Source organism: Thamnophis sirtalis, unplaced genomic scaffold, assembly GCF_051295495.1.
Source record: "Thamnophis sirtalis isolate CommonGarterSnake01/CBP01778 unplaced genomic scaffold, rThaSir2_p1.2 scaffold_3, whole genome shotgun sequence".
Lineage (NCBI taxonomy): Eukaryota > Metazoa > Chordata > Lepidosauria > Squamata > Natricidae > Thamnophis > Thamnophis sirtalis.
Genome location: NW_028261383.1, coordinates 141,960,719 through 141,976,572, shown reverse-complemented (window position 1 = coordinate 141,976,572; position 15,854 = coordinate 141,960,719). Strand labels below are relative to the sequence as shown.

General features: G+C 42.9%; 1 protein-coding gene across 2 annotated transcripts; it reads left to right on the top strand.

Annotated features, from left to right (window-relative positions):
* The first annotated feature begins 2,656 nt into the window (after positions 1-2,656).
* CDK2 (cyclin dependent kinase 2) lies at positions 2,657-14,385 on the top strand. Of its 2 annotated transcripts, none has more exons than XM_087710269.1 (7): positions 2,657-3,049; positions 4,869-4,946; positions 5,396-5,519; positions 7,026-7,196; positions 10,485-10,706; positions 11,288-11,491; positions 12,296-14,385. In XM_087710269.1, exons 1-7 carry the CDS (start codon positions 2,934-2,936, stop codon positions 12,398-12,400), a joined length of 1,020 nt encoding a protein of 339 aa, XP_087566395.1. In that variant the 5' UTR covers positions 2,657-2,933; the 3' UTR covers positions 12,401-14,385. The 2 variants fall into 2 exon arrangements, with proteins under 2 accessions (XP_087566395.1, XP_087566396.1); XM_087710270.1 differs by having other exon boundaries at positions 2,661-3,049; positions 10,485-10,586.
* The last annotated feature ends 1,469 nt before the right edge of the window (positions 14,386-15,854 follow it).

Here is a 15,854-nt window from a genome sequence, read left to right as displayed (position 1 = left end):
GTTCAAACACACACACAAACACAAGCAACAAAAGACAACAATGACTAGTCAGGGCAATTTCTTGGATCCAAGATCTAGTCCTGTACTCATCAAACAACAGTTCTCAACCTACTGTATGGACTTTCAGGTATTTCTTGACTTACAACCCACAATTGAACCCAAAATTCCTGTTGCCAAGGAGACAGTTGTTCATTGAGTTTTGCCCCATTTTACAACTTTTCTTGTCACCGTTGTTTAAGTGAATCACTGTGGTTGGTAAGTTTGTAACACAGTTGTTATGTGAATCTAGCTTCCCCATTGACTTTGCTTGTCAGGTCGCAAAATATGACCCTGGGACACTGCAACCATCATAAGTACATGCCAGTTGGTAAGCATCTACATTTTAATTACGTGATCACATGGGTGCTGCAATGGTTGTAAGTGTGAGAAACATTAAGTCACTTTTTCAGTGCTAAATGAAACGTTAAGTCGAGAACTACCTGAATAGTCTATAATAATCTGAACCAGGGGTCTCCAACCTTGGCAAGTTTAAGACTTGTGGACTTCAAGTCCCAGAGTTCCTCAGCCAAGTCCACAAGTCTTAAATTTGCCAAGGTTGGAGACCCCTGGGACTCTGAACAGTCTATGGAAATATTACAGAAGGCCTTTGTGTTGGCATTGTTACATGAAGTGTGAGCATGTGTACATGCATGTCCAAAATCCGTTGGAGTCACAATCCTTGCAAGATTTTGGCATTCTCACCCCCAAAACTTGCAATATTTTAAGACGAAAAACTGGAGATACAATGAAGATTTTGGCTATATTTAATGATTAAAAATCAACATCTATTTCTTGTTCAGGTTGGATGGGAAGTCATCTAAGTGGGGTCACAGATGCCGTGGTTCCCATAAAACCATTTATATAGTGATCTTCAAAGTGTGCCCATCACCGCCTAGCGAGAACACTGTGCAAACACAACCCCCACGTTCAGCTGATTTTCTTCCTTTGTGTTAAGCTTTTGAATAGAATAGAGCTGGAAGCAACTGTTAGAAGAAATGTCCTGGGTTCAGTTCCAAGCGGGGAGAAAGACACTAGAAATATGGTGGCTGCTTGGAAAGATGATTTTAATGGTGGTCTTGCAAGAAATGTCCTTCTGGGCTCGGCTCCAAGTGTGGAAAAAGACACTGGAGACATGGAGGCTGCTTGGAAAGATGGTTTTAATGGTGGACAGGACCACATGGCTTGATACTGAACAGAAAAGGTGATCACATGCTTCAATGTTGGTGGAGAAGAGAAGGGGAAAAAAGAGAGGAAGAGAAGCTGAGTCCCTGGTTTTATACCCTCTCTGGCCTTTGATCTTGATCTTGTATTCTGATTCGTTGTCAGACTCCCATGGGGCCATGCAGGGGCAACTCTCTAGGCTGCGTTTTGAATCCAGGTTTGGTTGAGTTCTCAGACGCCATGTGGCGAGTTGGGTAAAAGGGCCAATATTATCATGCCTTAATCCCATCACTCTGGAGCTGAAGGGGATAACTCTTTATTATGTAAAGTGGACTAGCTCAGGCTTTAATGGCTCATTGACAAAGGGGAATGGGCAGGAAGCTGCAGGCAGCTATTCTGTCTTTTAAAACATGTTTCTTTCTTTACACATCCAGAGAAATATTCTGCCTTTTCAATATTTCCTAGGATATTTCATTTTTCTGGGAGAGGGCTGGGTGATAACTTCCTATAGTGGACAGGACCACATGGCTTGAGGTCCTGGGGGAAAGGGGGATTACATGCCTTGCAGATCTTGAAGGAAAAAAAGGGCAGAGATGCTTAGAGTCCCTGGGTTTTATGCCCTCTCTGAGCTTTTGAATTTGAGATTGTATTCTGATTGGTTGTCAGATTCCCATGGGGCCATGCAGGGGCAACTCTGTATTTTGTCTTTTGAGTCCCAACCTTGGTTGAGCTGTTGCTGGGTGATGATATAATGAAAGGGCTTTGGGATTCCTATTATGGCTCTGGAAAGTTATGTAATGTTATGTAGAATACTTTGTTATGTAGAATAGACTTTGTTATGTACAATAGACTGGCTCAGGCCTTAATGGCCCATTGACAAAGGGGGGGGGCAGGTGAGGAGGCTGACTTTCTACCTCCCTTTTAAGGGGAAATATTTTGCCCTTTTAATATTTCCTAAAATATTTCATTTTCTAGCAGAGGGATGGGTTTTAACTTCTTACAGGACCTTAGAGGTCTTCTCGTCCAGGCCCCTATACTATTTCAAATAAGTCTATGTACTCAAGAGTTGTTTGGGTTTTTTTGTGCCGATTTTTAAAATCCACTCGAATTAAATCCAAAACTCCGAACCCTGCCGTCGTCCATCCATATGCACTACATTCGATCGGCTTCCTCCCCCCCCTCCCCCAAGTGCCGTATCCACCCCTGGGACCTCTAACCACGAAAAGTCTCCTTCTCGAAAACACGGCGCTGGCCCTTTAAGAAAAACTTGCCCTCTTCTCTCTTTCTCTCCCGCCGCTACAACGTGCTTCGCTGTAACCCCGGAGCCAATCGGGTGGCAGGAGGGGCGGAGCGAATGGAACGCGGGAAGCCGGAGGAAAGGAGGGGGAGGAGCCGGGGGTGGGTGGTGGGGGGAAGCGGAGCTTGAATCGTTAAGCATTGTTTGAAGTTGAGCGTCGCGCGCGGGAAAAAAGAGAGCGAAGGCAGAAGAAGGAGGAGAAGCAGCAGCAGCCACGGTCGCTACTCAACCGCCGAGCGGAAGAAAGACGCCGCGGTCGATCGGCGGGGCGCGACTGCAGCAACAGCAGCAAGCCACCGTCGGACGGGCGGCCCCGGAGACTTTGCTCTCGCTTGGTTCTTTGCGGACGACCGCCTGTCTCCCTTTTGCTGCTTCTTAGTGCCGGCGAGGATCTCCGGGGCAAACTGGGACCCCTCCCCAGCCCGCCTCTCCCCCGATGGAGAACTTCCAGAAAGTGGAGAAGATCGGGGAAGGCACTTACGGCGTGGTCTACAAAGCCAAGAACAAAGTCACTGGCGAGGTGGTCGCGCTGAAAAAAATCCGCTTGGACACGTGAGTGAAAGACCTTTCCTCTCTCTTTCCTTCCCTCCATACAACACACACACACACAAAACACACGACGGGAAGAGGGATCGTTTCTCCACTTAGAGGAGAAAGCGCAGCCCCGGAGCCTCGCTTTGCTTTTGGGGAAGGAAGTCCCTAGCTTTGGGGCGGTGGTCCCAGGAGCAAAGGGTGCGGGAGAAACAAATAAAAATGGGAGACTCGTAATCTGGCGGCTCTGCAGCTCCTCCTCCTCCTTCGCCATTAATAAGGATGCCTTAGATCAGGGGGTCTCCAACTTTGGTAACTTTGTTTCCTGGTTGCTTTCTTGTACTCTATGACTATCATTAAGTGTTGTACCTTATGTTTCTTGACGAATGTATCGTCTTTTTATGTACACTGAGAGCATATGCACCAAAGACAAATTCCTTGTGTGTCCAATCACACTGGGCCAATAAAGAATTCTATTCTATTCAAGGCTTGGGGGACTTCAACTCCCAGAATTCCCCAGCCAGCTTTGCCAGCAAGGGTGCCTTATATGAGGGGGTTTCCTATCTTGGCAACTAAGCCTGGCGGAATTCTGGGAGTTGAAGTCCGCCAGGCTTAAAAGTTGCCATGGTTGGAGACCCCCTTGCCTTTTTATTTGGGTTGGGTCAGAGGAAGGGAGGTTATCATTTCCTCTGTTCTTGATCCAAATGTTTCCGGAAAGTTTTTATAAAGAGACGAGAGAGAGGAGCCGCGCAGCGTCTGGTCGCCTCAGCGGCTCCTCTTTTATCTCGCTTTTAATAAGGTGCTAATTTTACCTTGCCTGCAAAACGCTCCTTAGCCCCGAGCATTGAGCGAGGGCTCTTTCGCCACGTATGTAGCTGGCGAAATGCGGATCGTCTGCAGGATGAGGGGAGCCCCCGTGCTGGGAGAGCTCTCCAGAAAGAGCGACGATGGAAGTTGGAATCGCTAGACAGCTTGCTTTACAAGTTCCTGTGATTATTGTAATTATTTCACGGCATGGCCGGCTGAGTTTGGAGCAAAGGTGAATCGAAAAATGTTCTTTCACGGGTTACAAGGATGCTGCTGACAGTAAGAGAATCTTATGTGACCCTCTGCCCACACTTAAAAGTGTCCTTTGCTATGAAAAGTAACTAGATGTCTCCTGTGTACTGTAGAATACCCAGCTGATATTTTGGATTTGGTTAATAATGCCAGGTCTTGAGCAGAGATCTTCAAACTTGGCAACTTTAAGACTTGTGGAGTTCAACTCCCAGAAGGAGAATTCTGGGAGTTGAAGTCCACAAGTTTTAAAGTTGCCAAGTTTGGGGACCTCTGATCTTGAGTAAGCCCTTTTCCCATTGTTTTGTTTGGGTGTGATTAAAATCATGAGTGCTGGCTTTGTTTACTAAACATCTCCCCCTTTTTATTTATTTATTTATTCCTCCCCCTTCATGTTTTCTTCACACTAGTCCTGTGAGCAAGTGGAAATGATTTGGGGAATATTTATATTCTGGAGTTTCCCAAGTCTTGTCCCTGTAAAGCTGATAGTTAGATTAGAAGGCCAGTTTGATATGGGAACCCAGACATTACAGGATACAAAGTCAAATATACCAAATATTCATACAGGATAATTAAGGAAGTCCCAGCATATCCTATTTAATCTGCATTACTAATGTATTATTCCACTTGTATTGAGTAATCGTCTTATTATGCACAATCTTTTTCATCTACAACTTCAGGCACTTAGTTGTCTATCTCAGCATCTCAAGCAGTCAATTTAGTTAGCTAAATTCATTCTAGTTTCATCTCCTCTCCTTAATTTAATTGTTTTCTTTGCTTTCAGGGAGACGGAAGGAGTTCCCAGTACTGCAATCAGAGAGATTTCACTCTTAAAGGAATTGAACCATCCCAACATAGTCAAGTAAGTGTGGAAAACAGGAAGAGATAATCTGGAGAATAATAAATAGAATGCTATTTTTGGTGGGCCTTCAGGCCATTTACCTGATGGTGGTTTGGTAAACAGTGGCCACTGTTCAATTTTCCAGCTAAATTGTTAGTAAACAGTGGCCACTGTTCAGTTCTGTCCAGTTAAATTGAGAGGAAGCATTTTTATGGGCTAATATCTGACAACAACTGATCTGGGAAAAGTTGCTTTAAAGAAGGTTTTGCAGTAAACTGGAAGTTACACACTTCCATGTTCCTTATTTTATTTCTGCTAAATTTAGAAACATGGGCAACTTAAATATAATTTGTAGCCTTCTGGGCTAATAATGACATTGAACTTGCAAACACCTTTTTTGTGTGGTTTTCTCATCAACATCCAAAAGTTATTGTTTGTCTTTACTTCCTATCCCTTCCTTGACTCCCCAGATTGTTGGATGTGATCCACACTGAGAACAAACTCTATTTGGTTTTTGAGTTCTTGCATCAAGATCTAAAGAAATTCATGGATTCTTCTACTTCGATCAGTGGTGTAGAGTTACCTCTTATCAAGGTAAGCCATGCAGAGCATGTACGCAACCCCCCCCCCCCCCCAACATAACTTAGTTCTGGGTTCACAGGTATACTGGGTACATTTCTTTTTACTTGACAAAAGAACTGCAGAAGTGCTGCAAGCCGAGGATTTTGAGGGAAGCTTTGAGTCTTAATTGGACATGCTCCTAAATATAGAAGGCCATACAGAGCTGCTTAATGAACAATGTGTGCAGTAAGATTGACTTCGCTCCTAAACACTCTTGAGTTGACTAAAATCTTATATAGACCTAAATGAAATTATACAGCTCTGCTGAATCTTCAAGGTATTTCCTTATTCTTTTTAAATGTAGTAAATCAAAGCACAAGACCCTCTACTTTAGGTTACCAAATGGGAGTTGGAGGCAGTAGTCCAGCAGTATAGCCGATCCTGGCTTGTCCTTAAGGCTTAAGGCAGGCAGACCATGACTTTATAGACCAATGATGGTTAACCTTTTCTGCACTGAGTGCCGAAACCAGAGCGTGTGTATGGGCATGCACCAAAGTGCTGGAACCCAGAAGAGAGGCCATAGATTCGCCATCACAGTTATAGTCTGGAGAGTCTGGTAGACATGGTTCTTCATAAAGTGGCAAACAAAATGTTGAATTAGACATGCCCCTCAGGTCATTTGGACATGATCAGGGTCAAACCCAGTACGTCTTTGCCTAATCCCATCAGATCTAGATTGATCCTCCCTGCCCCAGACAACACCTTGCAATCTTATCAAACCAAAGGGGGAAAAAAGCTTCCCCATCAGCCAAAGGCAATTGCAACAAAACTGTCAACATCCATCTCTCTCAGCTGATGATCTCAGCATTCCATATCTTTTACAATGGACCTTCTCAGCTATGCTGCCCTCCTCAATGACCCATTTTGCATAACAATATAACTCACCCTAGGTACCCTGATAAGGGCCTGCCTAGCTTCCCCAAACTGGCCACAGCCAATCAGATCTCAAGCCTTCAAGCCTTCAACTTATAAAAATATTTGCTTTTCTGTTGTTTTGCCGTTCCTCTTTCTTATAACACAGGAACTCAAGGATCCTTTCAGTAAACATGTTCTTTTCAGTATTGTGATCTTTTCAGACTGAATCTGTTAAGACCATAGCATATTTGTTTTACTTACATTGTAGCATCCCCATAGTTGTGAGATTTTTCGGATGCTTGACCACTGATTTGTATTTAGGATGGCTGCAGTGTCCCTGAGTCCTGGATCACCTTTTGAGACCTAAATTTCTAATTTAACAATATACATTTTGGGGTCAATTGTGATCATAAGTTGAGGATTACCTGTACTGACTTAAAGACATTGGATATGGTCAATCAAGGTTTTAGTAGAGAGGGGGTAGATTAGATTCCAACCATAATCACACCATGTTACCTGCAACATTCTCTACTATTGGTAAGGACAGTATGGTTAGTTTGGCCCAATAGGCTCCATACATAACCAAACTTAATTTTATTCTAAGCATGTTTATGTTTTTCCTAGAGCTACCTGTTCCAGCTGCTGCAGGGTCTTGCCTTTTGCCATTCCCATCGTGTCCTCCACCGAGATCTGAAACCACAGAACCTCCTCATCAATGCAGAAGGAGCAATAAAACTTGCTGACTTTGGGCTTGCACGTGCATTTGGTGTGCCAGTGAGAACCTACACGCATGAGGTGAGCAATTTGTTTTTCTCTACTTTGGCATTCTCTCTACTACACATCAGTAGTGGGTATCGGAGCCTACCCAGAGCACCAGGTACCCTTCCGGTACGCTGCTCCAGAGGGCCCATCCGCCCATCCGAGTTCCTTACTGTGTTTTAAAACTTTTGGCGCTTCCGCATGGCACGTACAGCGCCTGTGCAATGCTCTGCCGAGCAGCTGGAGCATTGCAGAGGCTTGCGGAAGCATCATTTGCAGCGACAACACATGTGGGCAACGCCGTGCCCGGAACCCACCACTGCTACACATATAGTCCTTGACACAGCAGCAATTGGGACTAGAATTCCCATCACTAAGCAATGTGATTGTAAAGCTCAGGAAAGGCACACAGGAATGCACAAGTTGGGGAGGGCGAGCAAGGGAGGTGTGGCAAGGGGGTGCATGAGTGGCCAGTGCAAACCCGGGGGGTGTGTGTGGGGGGGCTTACCCCAACAACTTGCAACATTTTCCATCGTTGACTTTTTCGGGAAGATTGCAAATGGCAGTCACTTGATTGTGAGGTGCTGCAGCTAGTTGTTAAGTGCAAACTGGTTGTTGTGTGCTCCTATATTGTGATTACTGCAAGGGTGCTAGGATGGAAGGAAATATGAGGACTGCTCATACCATGTTTCCCCGAAAATAAAATCTGTCCTGAAACTAAAGCCTTGCCACATTTTTCGCGTGGGCAAAAATATAAGCCCACCCCCAAAAATAAATCCCCTGGACAACCCCCCCACATCCGGCCAGGCAGAGCACCGCTCACCAATATAGCAGTATCCTGAAGGTGCCAAGCCGCAGGAGTGGGGGAGAGAAAGGCGCTGACATTGTCGCCTTAAGGATACCGCCAGGTTGGAAAATGGCATTCTGCCTGGCCAGAAGGGGTAAGTTGCCCAGCTCTCCCTGCAGCCGCTGCTGCGCTCCGAGCATAATGTCTTCTCCGGTTCCAAACTCGGCTGCCAAGTCTTCCAGCAGCGGCCGCTCTAGGAGTGCACTCTATGGTTGTGGGCTGGCTGCTGGAAGACTCTGTAAGAGAGTCTTCTGGACAGAGAGTCTTCCAGCAGCCAGCCCACAACCATAGAGTGCACTCCTAGAGTGACCATTGCTGGAAGACTCAGCAATCAAGTTTGGAACCAGAGAAGACATTATGCTCGGAGCGCGGTGGCTGCTGCTGCAGGGAGAGCTGGGCTGGGACATGTTAAGGCTAGGAGGCATGCCTGCTGGGGGCGGAACAGGCGCTCGCGCAACCCCCTTCTCCAGCCCGGCAGAGCTCCATGCACTGACCTGGGGGTATCCCTAATGTGCCAAGCCACGGGAGCTGGGGAGCGGGCAGAGCACCACGCGGCTTGGCGCCTTAAGGATACCCCCTAGGTCAGTGAATGGCGCTCTGCCCGACTGGGGAGGGAGTTTGCCGGGCGGTTGCTCGTGAGCGTGGTCACCTCATGGCTGCTTCGCCCCTGAGGCTGTGCCTAGCTCTTCGGAAGCCAGTTTGCAAGGGAGCAGCCGCCCGGCAACCCCAAAACAATAAGCCCTCCCCTATAATAAGCCCAAGGCCATATTTTGTAAGTAAAAAGAAAATAAGACCCTGTCATATTTTCGGGGAAACACAGTAACCACCATTCGTTCAGCACCATCTTAACTTTGAATGGTCATAAGTCAAGGACTACCTGTAGTCTGTTTGATTGGTTGGTTGGAAAATGCTGGTTTTCACATTATAACAATATACAGTTGCTGGCTCTTCTCTCTGTTTTATATTGTGTATCAATCATGATTGATTGATTGATTACAGGCCATCAAGGTGGGGTTCATATTTACGGACCTTCTCCTGACTATAGGGATGCTGCAACGGTCATAAGTGAAAAATGATAATTCATAAGGGCCACTGTAACTTTGGATGGTCACTAAATAAACTGTTGTTAAGTCTTCTCTACTGAGCACACAGCTTTGGCAGGGGCACATAATGGACCGGTGAGGGAGGAAAGGGACAGCTTCCTAGCCAGTCAGATCAGCTAAATAAATGCTGGCGATCAATGGGTGGGCAGATATCATAGCCAGGTAGCCCTTGTGTCCATTTTTTGGGTTGATGATCAAAATTATCTACTCATATGATGGTTGTCAACCCCGAAGCTGACCTAACTGAAGCCATTTTTGACTACTTCAGTGTTGCCGCACTAGAACTAAGGGATAGGGAGAGGGGAATTGAGATAGAGGGGAACATATAGCCAAAACAACATATTTTCTCTTGGGAACCAAGGACATTCCCACACCTAGTCGGAACAAGATGTAATGATGCCACCTGGGTGCCAGCCCATTCTGTGATTGGGCCATGTGATTGATTGTTTTGAGAAAGTGGGAAGACGTTTACTTTGAATTGGGTGAAAATGGTGTGAGACCTTCAGAGTCCGTTTTCACCAGATATGTGACAATATGATAATTCCAAATAAAAGTATTCTTCGAGGATCTACATGCCTCAAGGGTCTTACTTGCTATGGATTTATTACTTGGAACCCTGACAATTGTTGCAGTTGGAGGCCACATGGTAAAGATCATTTGGCTCAATGTGACCTCATAAGAAGCACTACCTGGCTTTGTTTTCTGATATAAGGTAAAATTTGTTCATTTTAAAGATGCTTGGCTCTCTTACACAGCTAATAATCATTTAAAATACATGTGTTCTATTTTAAAACTGGGGTCTGGAGATGGACTTGCCAAACAAGACTTAAATGAAAGTTGGTGTCAATAATGATTAAATGAACTTGCTTTCTAGGTAAGGGGAAAGGAAAAAGTATTTCAGAAATCATTTCTGAGTTTGGCATCTCAGAGGTAATCTGGGAAATGATGCTGAGGATATTCTTGTGACCATATAAACTCATGTGACTAATGGCAATAAAACATATTCCTGTTCATTAAGCTCTGTGGTATGCAAATAGGATACAATAATTCAGGAATCCCCCCCCCCCTTTCCCCCCTTAGCTTCTGAAACTTTTGGAGCTGCCTTAATTGGTGCCTCCAGCTTGAGGTCTCTTCCCTGGAGGGACCGAGAATTAAATCTAGCATCTTCTGTATGTGAGTCATGTGGTGAATTATTAAAAAGTGACTCCTGCCCATATAATAGCTTCTAATGTGAATTAATTTGGTGGTAATATATGATGCGTTTAGGGGAAAAAATGGATAGGGTTTGTGATGCAGAGAACCAGATGAAAGTGTCCATTCCTGAATAGCTTATTTTAATTGTACATTCATTATGGGTTTTATATTTCACACTAGGTGGTGACCCTTTGGTATCGAGCTCCAGAAATTCTCCTTGGCTGCAAATACTACTCAACAGCAGTGGACATATGGAGCCTTGGATGCATCTTTGCAGAGATGGTACATATTTTGGAAATGACAGTGAGGGTGGAGCAGCAAGCTGGGTTTGAAAGGCATTTGATTGGCAGGAGCCAGAAAATGTGGCTCGTGATGTTAGGGTCGCGAGGTTATTGTACAAATGTAAGTAACTATGCCACTGCAGACTCAAATATTTGAAAAAGTTATTGCCCCTTAAGGAAAGCTTTATTGCTGAAAACACACACTCATTCATTCTTGTGTGTGAAACATGAGTAGGTCAGCACAATGAAGGCCTGCTGACAGGATCAGTTGACTTCTGAGGACTGAATTGGGCTTTGGAGAGAACTACTTCCCTGCTAGGGGCAATTTGTGCTTCAAGGAGGGAGAATTGGGTCATACATTGAGCATGTGTTGAGGGTTCTTTATCTGCTGAATGATTGGAATGAAGGAATGAGCCAGATTCCTTCCGTCTCTTTTAATGATGGTCAGTATTAAACACATAAACCTTCTCCAAGTATCTTCATAAATGGGGCTTTTAGCTCAGTAGGAAGGGCCATCATGATGAAAATTACATTTTTTTTATATCCTGCTGTTTGCATAATATTTTTATAACTATATCAAATAGCCGATGGAAAAAAATCACCGAGTCATAAAAGGACAAGGTTGAAACGTTACAGCAAAACAATTAAGCTAGCAAAGCCTACTATGTTGTGGTTCTGACATTTTGTTCTTCTGCCAAATAGTTAACCCGCAGAGCTCTCTTCCCTGGGGATTCTGAAATCGACCAGCTATTTCGCATCTTCCGTACACTGGGCACCCCGGATGAGACTGTGTGGCCAGGAGTCACCGCTATGCCTGATTATAAGTCCAGTTTTCCCAAATGGGCCCGGCAGGACTTTAGCAAAGTAGTGCCACCGTTGGATGAAGAAGGCAGAAAACTTCTAGCAGTAAGTTTTATGTAGTGGGAGAAGTGTTTTGAACTATAGCATGCGGTTATCATACTAAATTAAGAAAAGGTATAGTCACTTAAAAGTGTGTCTGAGTCAACCTTGAGCCGTGGTGGTGCAGTGGTTAGAGTGCAGTACTGCAGGCTATTTCTGCTGACTGACTGCAATTTATCATCAGGCTAAATGTTGTCTTAGCCTCCCATCCTTCCAAGGTGGGTAAAATGAGGACTCAGATTGTTGGGGGCAATAGGCTGACTCTAAACCACTTAGAGAGGGCTGTAAAGTGGTATATAAGTCTAAGTGCTATTGCTATCTGACAGCAACAAGCAATGCCAAATCAAAAGCATCCTTATTGATTTGTGTTCTATATAATGTTGGTATTTTTTATCAAATTCCTATTCAGAATTTGCTCTGCCAATGTATTTTCTCCTCCTGTCCTGCTTTGAAATTGAATTCTTTCTCCCTGCTTAGTGCCAAGATTGAATCATGTCAGTGTAGAATTTTGTGAGCTCTGTGCATGCTTTATCCACCTGCAAGAAAAAAATGGTTTGAGTCTTAGTTTTGAGTGTCCCGGCTGTTGTCACTCTCTGCTCACATTCCTTTAGGGAAAATCACATTTGTAGTTGCTAGATTTTGATTGTTGTCATTAACTTGACTAAGACTGTAACCCATAGTGCTAACTTGAGCAAGGTAGTTGAAGTGAGAGTTGCGAAGTTTAAACCACTTCAGCCCCTTCCAACATTTTGAGCACATTATAGTGCATAGGACTAACGAAACTTTGCACTCTTCTTCTTTCCCCTTTAGCTAATGCTGCATTATGATCCCAACAAGAGAATTTCGGCCAAGACTGCTCTCAATCACCCCTTCTTTCGAGATGTCACAAAAGCTTTGCCACACCTCCGCTTGTGAAATAGAACTGGAGCCAACAGAGTAACTGCAGTGCAGGCTCTGCAACATGCCTTTTCCTCGGGCAGCCCTGGTTGCTTGCACTTAACTTTTCAACTTAACCCTGGAGAGAACACTGGTGATCCAGTTGGGGCACAGCCTATACCTTTAGGATTTTATTCCTGAACTCACCCTTTAAAGCACTAAGCTGAGCTTGAGGATTCGCTGGTTCCAAGCTGCCTTGTGAAGAGAGAAGGGTCTCCAAAGCTATCAGCTCCAAGGATTCACCTTGCTTGAGAAAACACCCTTTTCATTCTTCACGTGTTTTATCTCCCCCATGAGTTCCATGCTTCCTTCTTGGTGGCTTCTTCAAACTTAGGCATTCTGTATTTGTTTATTCTCCAGCTCTTGACATCTTGGCACAAGTACGGTGTAGATGCTTCTCTTTTATGAGAGGGCTAAGGGACTTTGGCAACATATTTCGTGGCATTTTTCATCTGTGATGTTGGTCAGTTTAACCCACTTGATAAAATAATCCTGGAGGGAGGGGATTGCTGAAGTATGCCTTGATAATTATTCAAATGCTAACTGCATCACTAAGCTCTTTTTGACATCTGATATGCAGAGTGCTTTTTTTAAAGAAAAAAAACTTCAAAACAATTGCTCTTTCAGCAGGGAGATGGGCAAATCTTTATTCACCCAGTATTGTGTTATATTATATACCTGTTTCCTTATTCTGGGTCAGTTAGCTGATGGTCTTTCTGAGTTTGCAGCCAATTAATGCCTTATGTTTGGCAATTATGGATTGTCATTCCAATATTGTCTTCCTATCACAGTCGGGAAAATTTCAAATGTCAGTTCTGATGGGTTGGCCTGCCTTTAAGTAACGTATCTTGCAAATATAGATGCTTAAATTATACGTGAGCTTTGAAATGCATATCTAATTATTGTCTCTCCTATCTCCAGCCATACATCTTGAGGCAAATATAATCTTAAACTCAGCTATAGAATTCGTATTAGCAATCTTTTCTGGCTTGGTCTGGGGAGCCGGAAATATCAATGTCTACATCTTTGTATCACCCTGTTTTAGAGGGGATAGGATTGTTCAAGTTACACCAGTTGAATTTCATCTAAGTTCTGATTTTAAAAAAAAATAGTCTGAACAATAGCTAAACTAAAAATCATGATCGGTTTCTGGCCAATGCCATGTGGAGGTGAAGTATTGTCATAAATGTTTCATATTGAGAATTTTTAAAAACCACATAGATTTGCTAAGAACACTTTCCTATAGAATTCAGGTGATGTGAAGTACCTAAAACGTGTCTCTAGCATGCAGCAATAACGTAAATCTGATTTTGAAATAACTCCAAATTTCACACTTACTCAATTAGTTGTGTGATGCTTCTTAAATATGAGGCTTCGGTAAAGCCATCTGGTGTTTGTTTTCCTGAAATGCTTTTTTTTTTAATCAAAAGCATATATGTTAGGATAATGCTCATTTATTGTAGAAATGAAACATGTATTTTAAGATGGAGAGGACTGCACTTTCCTCAAGGGGGGAGGGGGAAGTACTCATTCATCCTGTCATAATTCTTACTATCTTCACTCATAGATGAAAAATCCTTTGGTTCAGATATGGATGGAAACTTCGCTAAGAAAATTGGTTATTTCAGGACCTCTTGCATTAAAATGGACATTCTTACATGGCTCTGCTTACTGTAATAATACAGAAATATCAAGATGTTATTCATGTCACTATTCAAAAGCAATATTTGGAACTATGGTATCCTTTCCCTTCATTGTTGGACTGGAAGTATATAAATATATATTTATACCGCTATTAGTTTTAAAAAAGATTTCTGAATTTGTTAGTCTAAGCACCTTGACATTTTTGTAATATAATCTTTTAAAGAAAATCATTTTGTTTTCTTATCTCTTTGTAAGACAAATGTTACTAAATACAGTATTGTGAAATCAGTTTCTAAATCATTAAATACTAGCAATTTTAAGGCATGGCTTCCTTTTCATCAAAGCAAAGATACTCATCAGTTTTCATCAAATTCAAGGATTTGGGGGGATGAAATGTAAATGGTCTAGCAGTTAAAACCAACGTTCTGATTTCAGGATCTTTTTACAGACTTAGAAATGATTGCGGACCTCAAAAGGTTTTGGAGATATCTTATTTGAGCTCTAGAATTATTTTATTTCACTTTGCAACCCCTTGAAAGGGTCTTGGGGACTCCAAGGGACTGGAGACCATGTCTTGAGAATCCAAGCTTCCCTTCACCTATGCCAGCATCTTAACCACAATACCACATTATTTCTCTGGTAAATTGTGTGAAATCATAGGGCAATCTGTTGTTTTAAGAGAAAAAAATTGTGTCAAATATTCCAATCACATGATCATCTTTGAGTTTGAAGGGTCCTTCCTTCTAAACAGCTACCACTAGCACAAAGCTTCACAACAGGTTTGTGGAAGTGAATCAGATCTCAAAAGATATCTATGGACCACAAAAAGGGAGGTATGAAAACTTATTGGGAAAGAAAAAAAATCTTATAAGTAGCATATAAATGAAGAACGTGCAATAGCATCATCCCAAGAATGGTGGTCCAACAAAAAAATGCATAAGAACAATGCATGTTAACATCAAGAATCCTAGGGTAATCCCAGGGGTCTGCAACTCACTCCTGTGACACCTGTAGTCACAATAAGGGACATTGAAGAAGAGTGCGCATAGAGATATTTAGGAGAAAACTTGCTCTCCAGAAAGCATATTGCCATTCATACAAATCTTGTCAAAGAGTGTTTGAATGATCCAGTAGGCGGTTGGTTCTGCAGACTAAGTGTGGAAGATGTTGGTTTTTGAATGGAGAAAGCAAGCCACAGTGGGGCACGATAGTGGGATATTATGGCCTGGAGCTCCTTTGCATCCTTAGAACTTGGAAAGCTCACTAAGGGCTTCCTGTTCAATCTTTGAAAGATTTTGAGAAGGGACAAAGAAAAAAAAATGAAAATCTGGCAGATTTGAAGGGATTAAAGAATTAAGTTTGTTAAAAGTAAAAGGAAGACATATAAAGTTGGTTAAAGGTTAAAATAAATACGTTATTCCTGATAATTGTTAGGGACTTTTGCTGGCCAAGTCTGAACAAAAGAGACTTTAAAGATTTGTCTATAGATACGAATCATAGAAAAAAAGGACTGTTGGTTGTTTGGTTATTTGCTGTATGTCAGGATAAGATTGTTGACGCTGTTACTAAAATTGTTTATACCGGTATTTGTGATGAAGAGGGAATATTTCTTTTACTATTTTTTTCCTTCTTTTATGCACTATTTTTTTAGTTTGCATTAGTACATATCTTTTTAGCTGTAACGTCCCATAGAATCATTTTTAAAAAGTTCCTCCGTCTTATTAGCTTTTCATTTTGACGTAGCAGAATCGGTGCTGCTGACCATTACCAAAAAACCGTAATAAGCCAC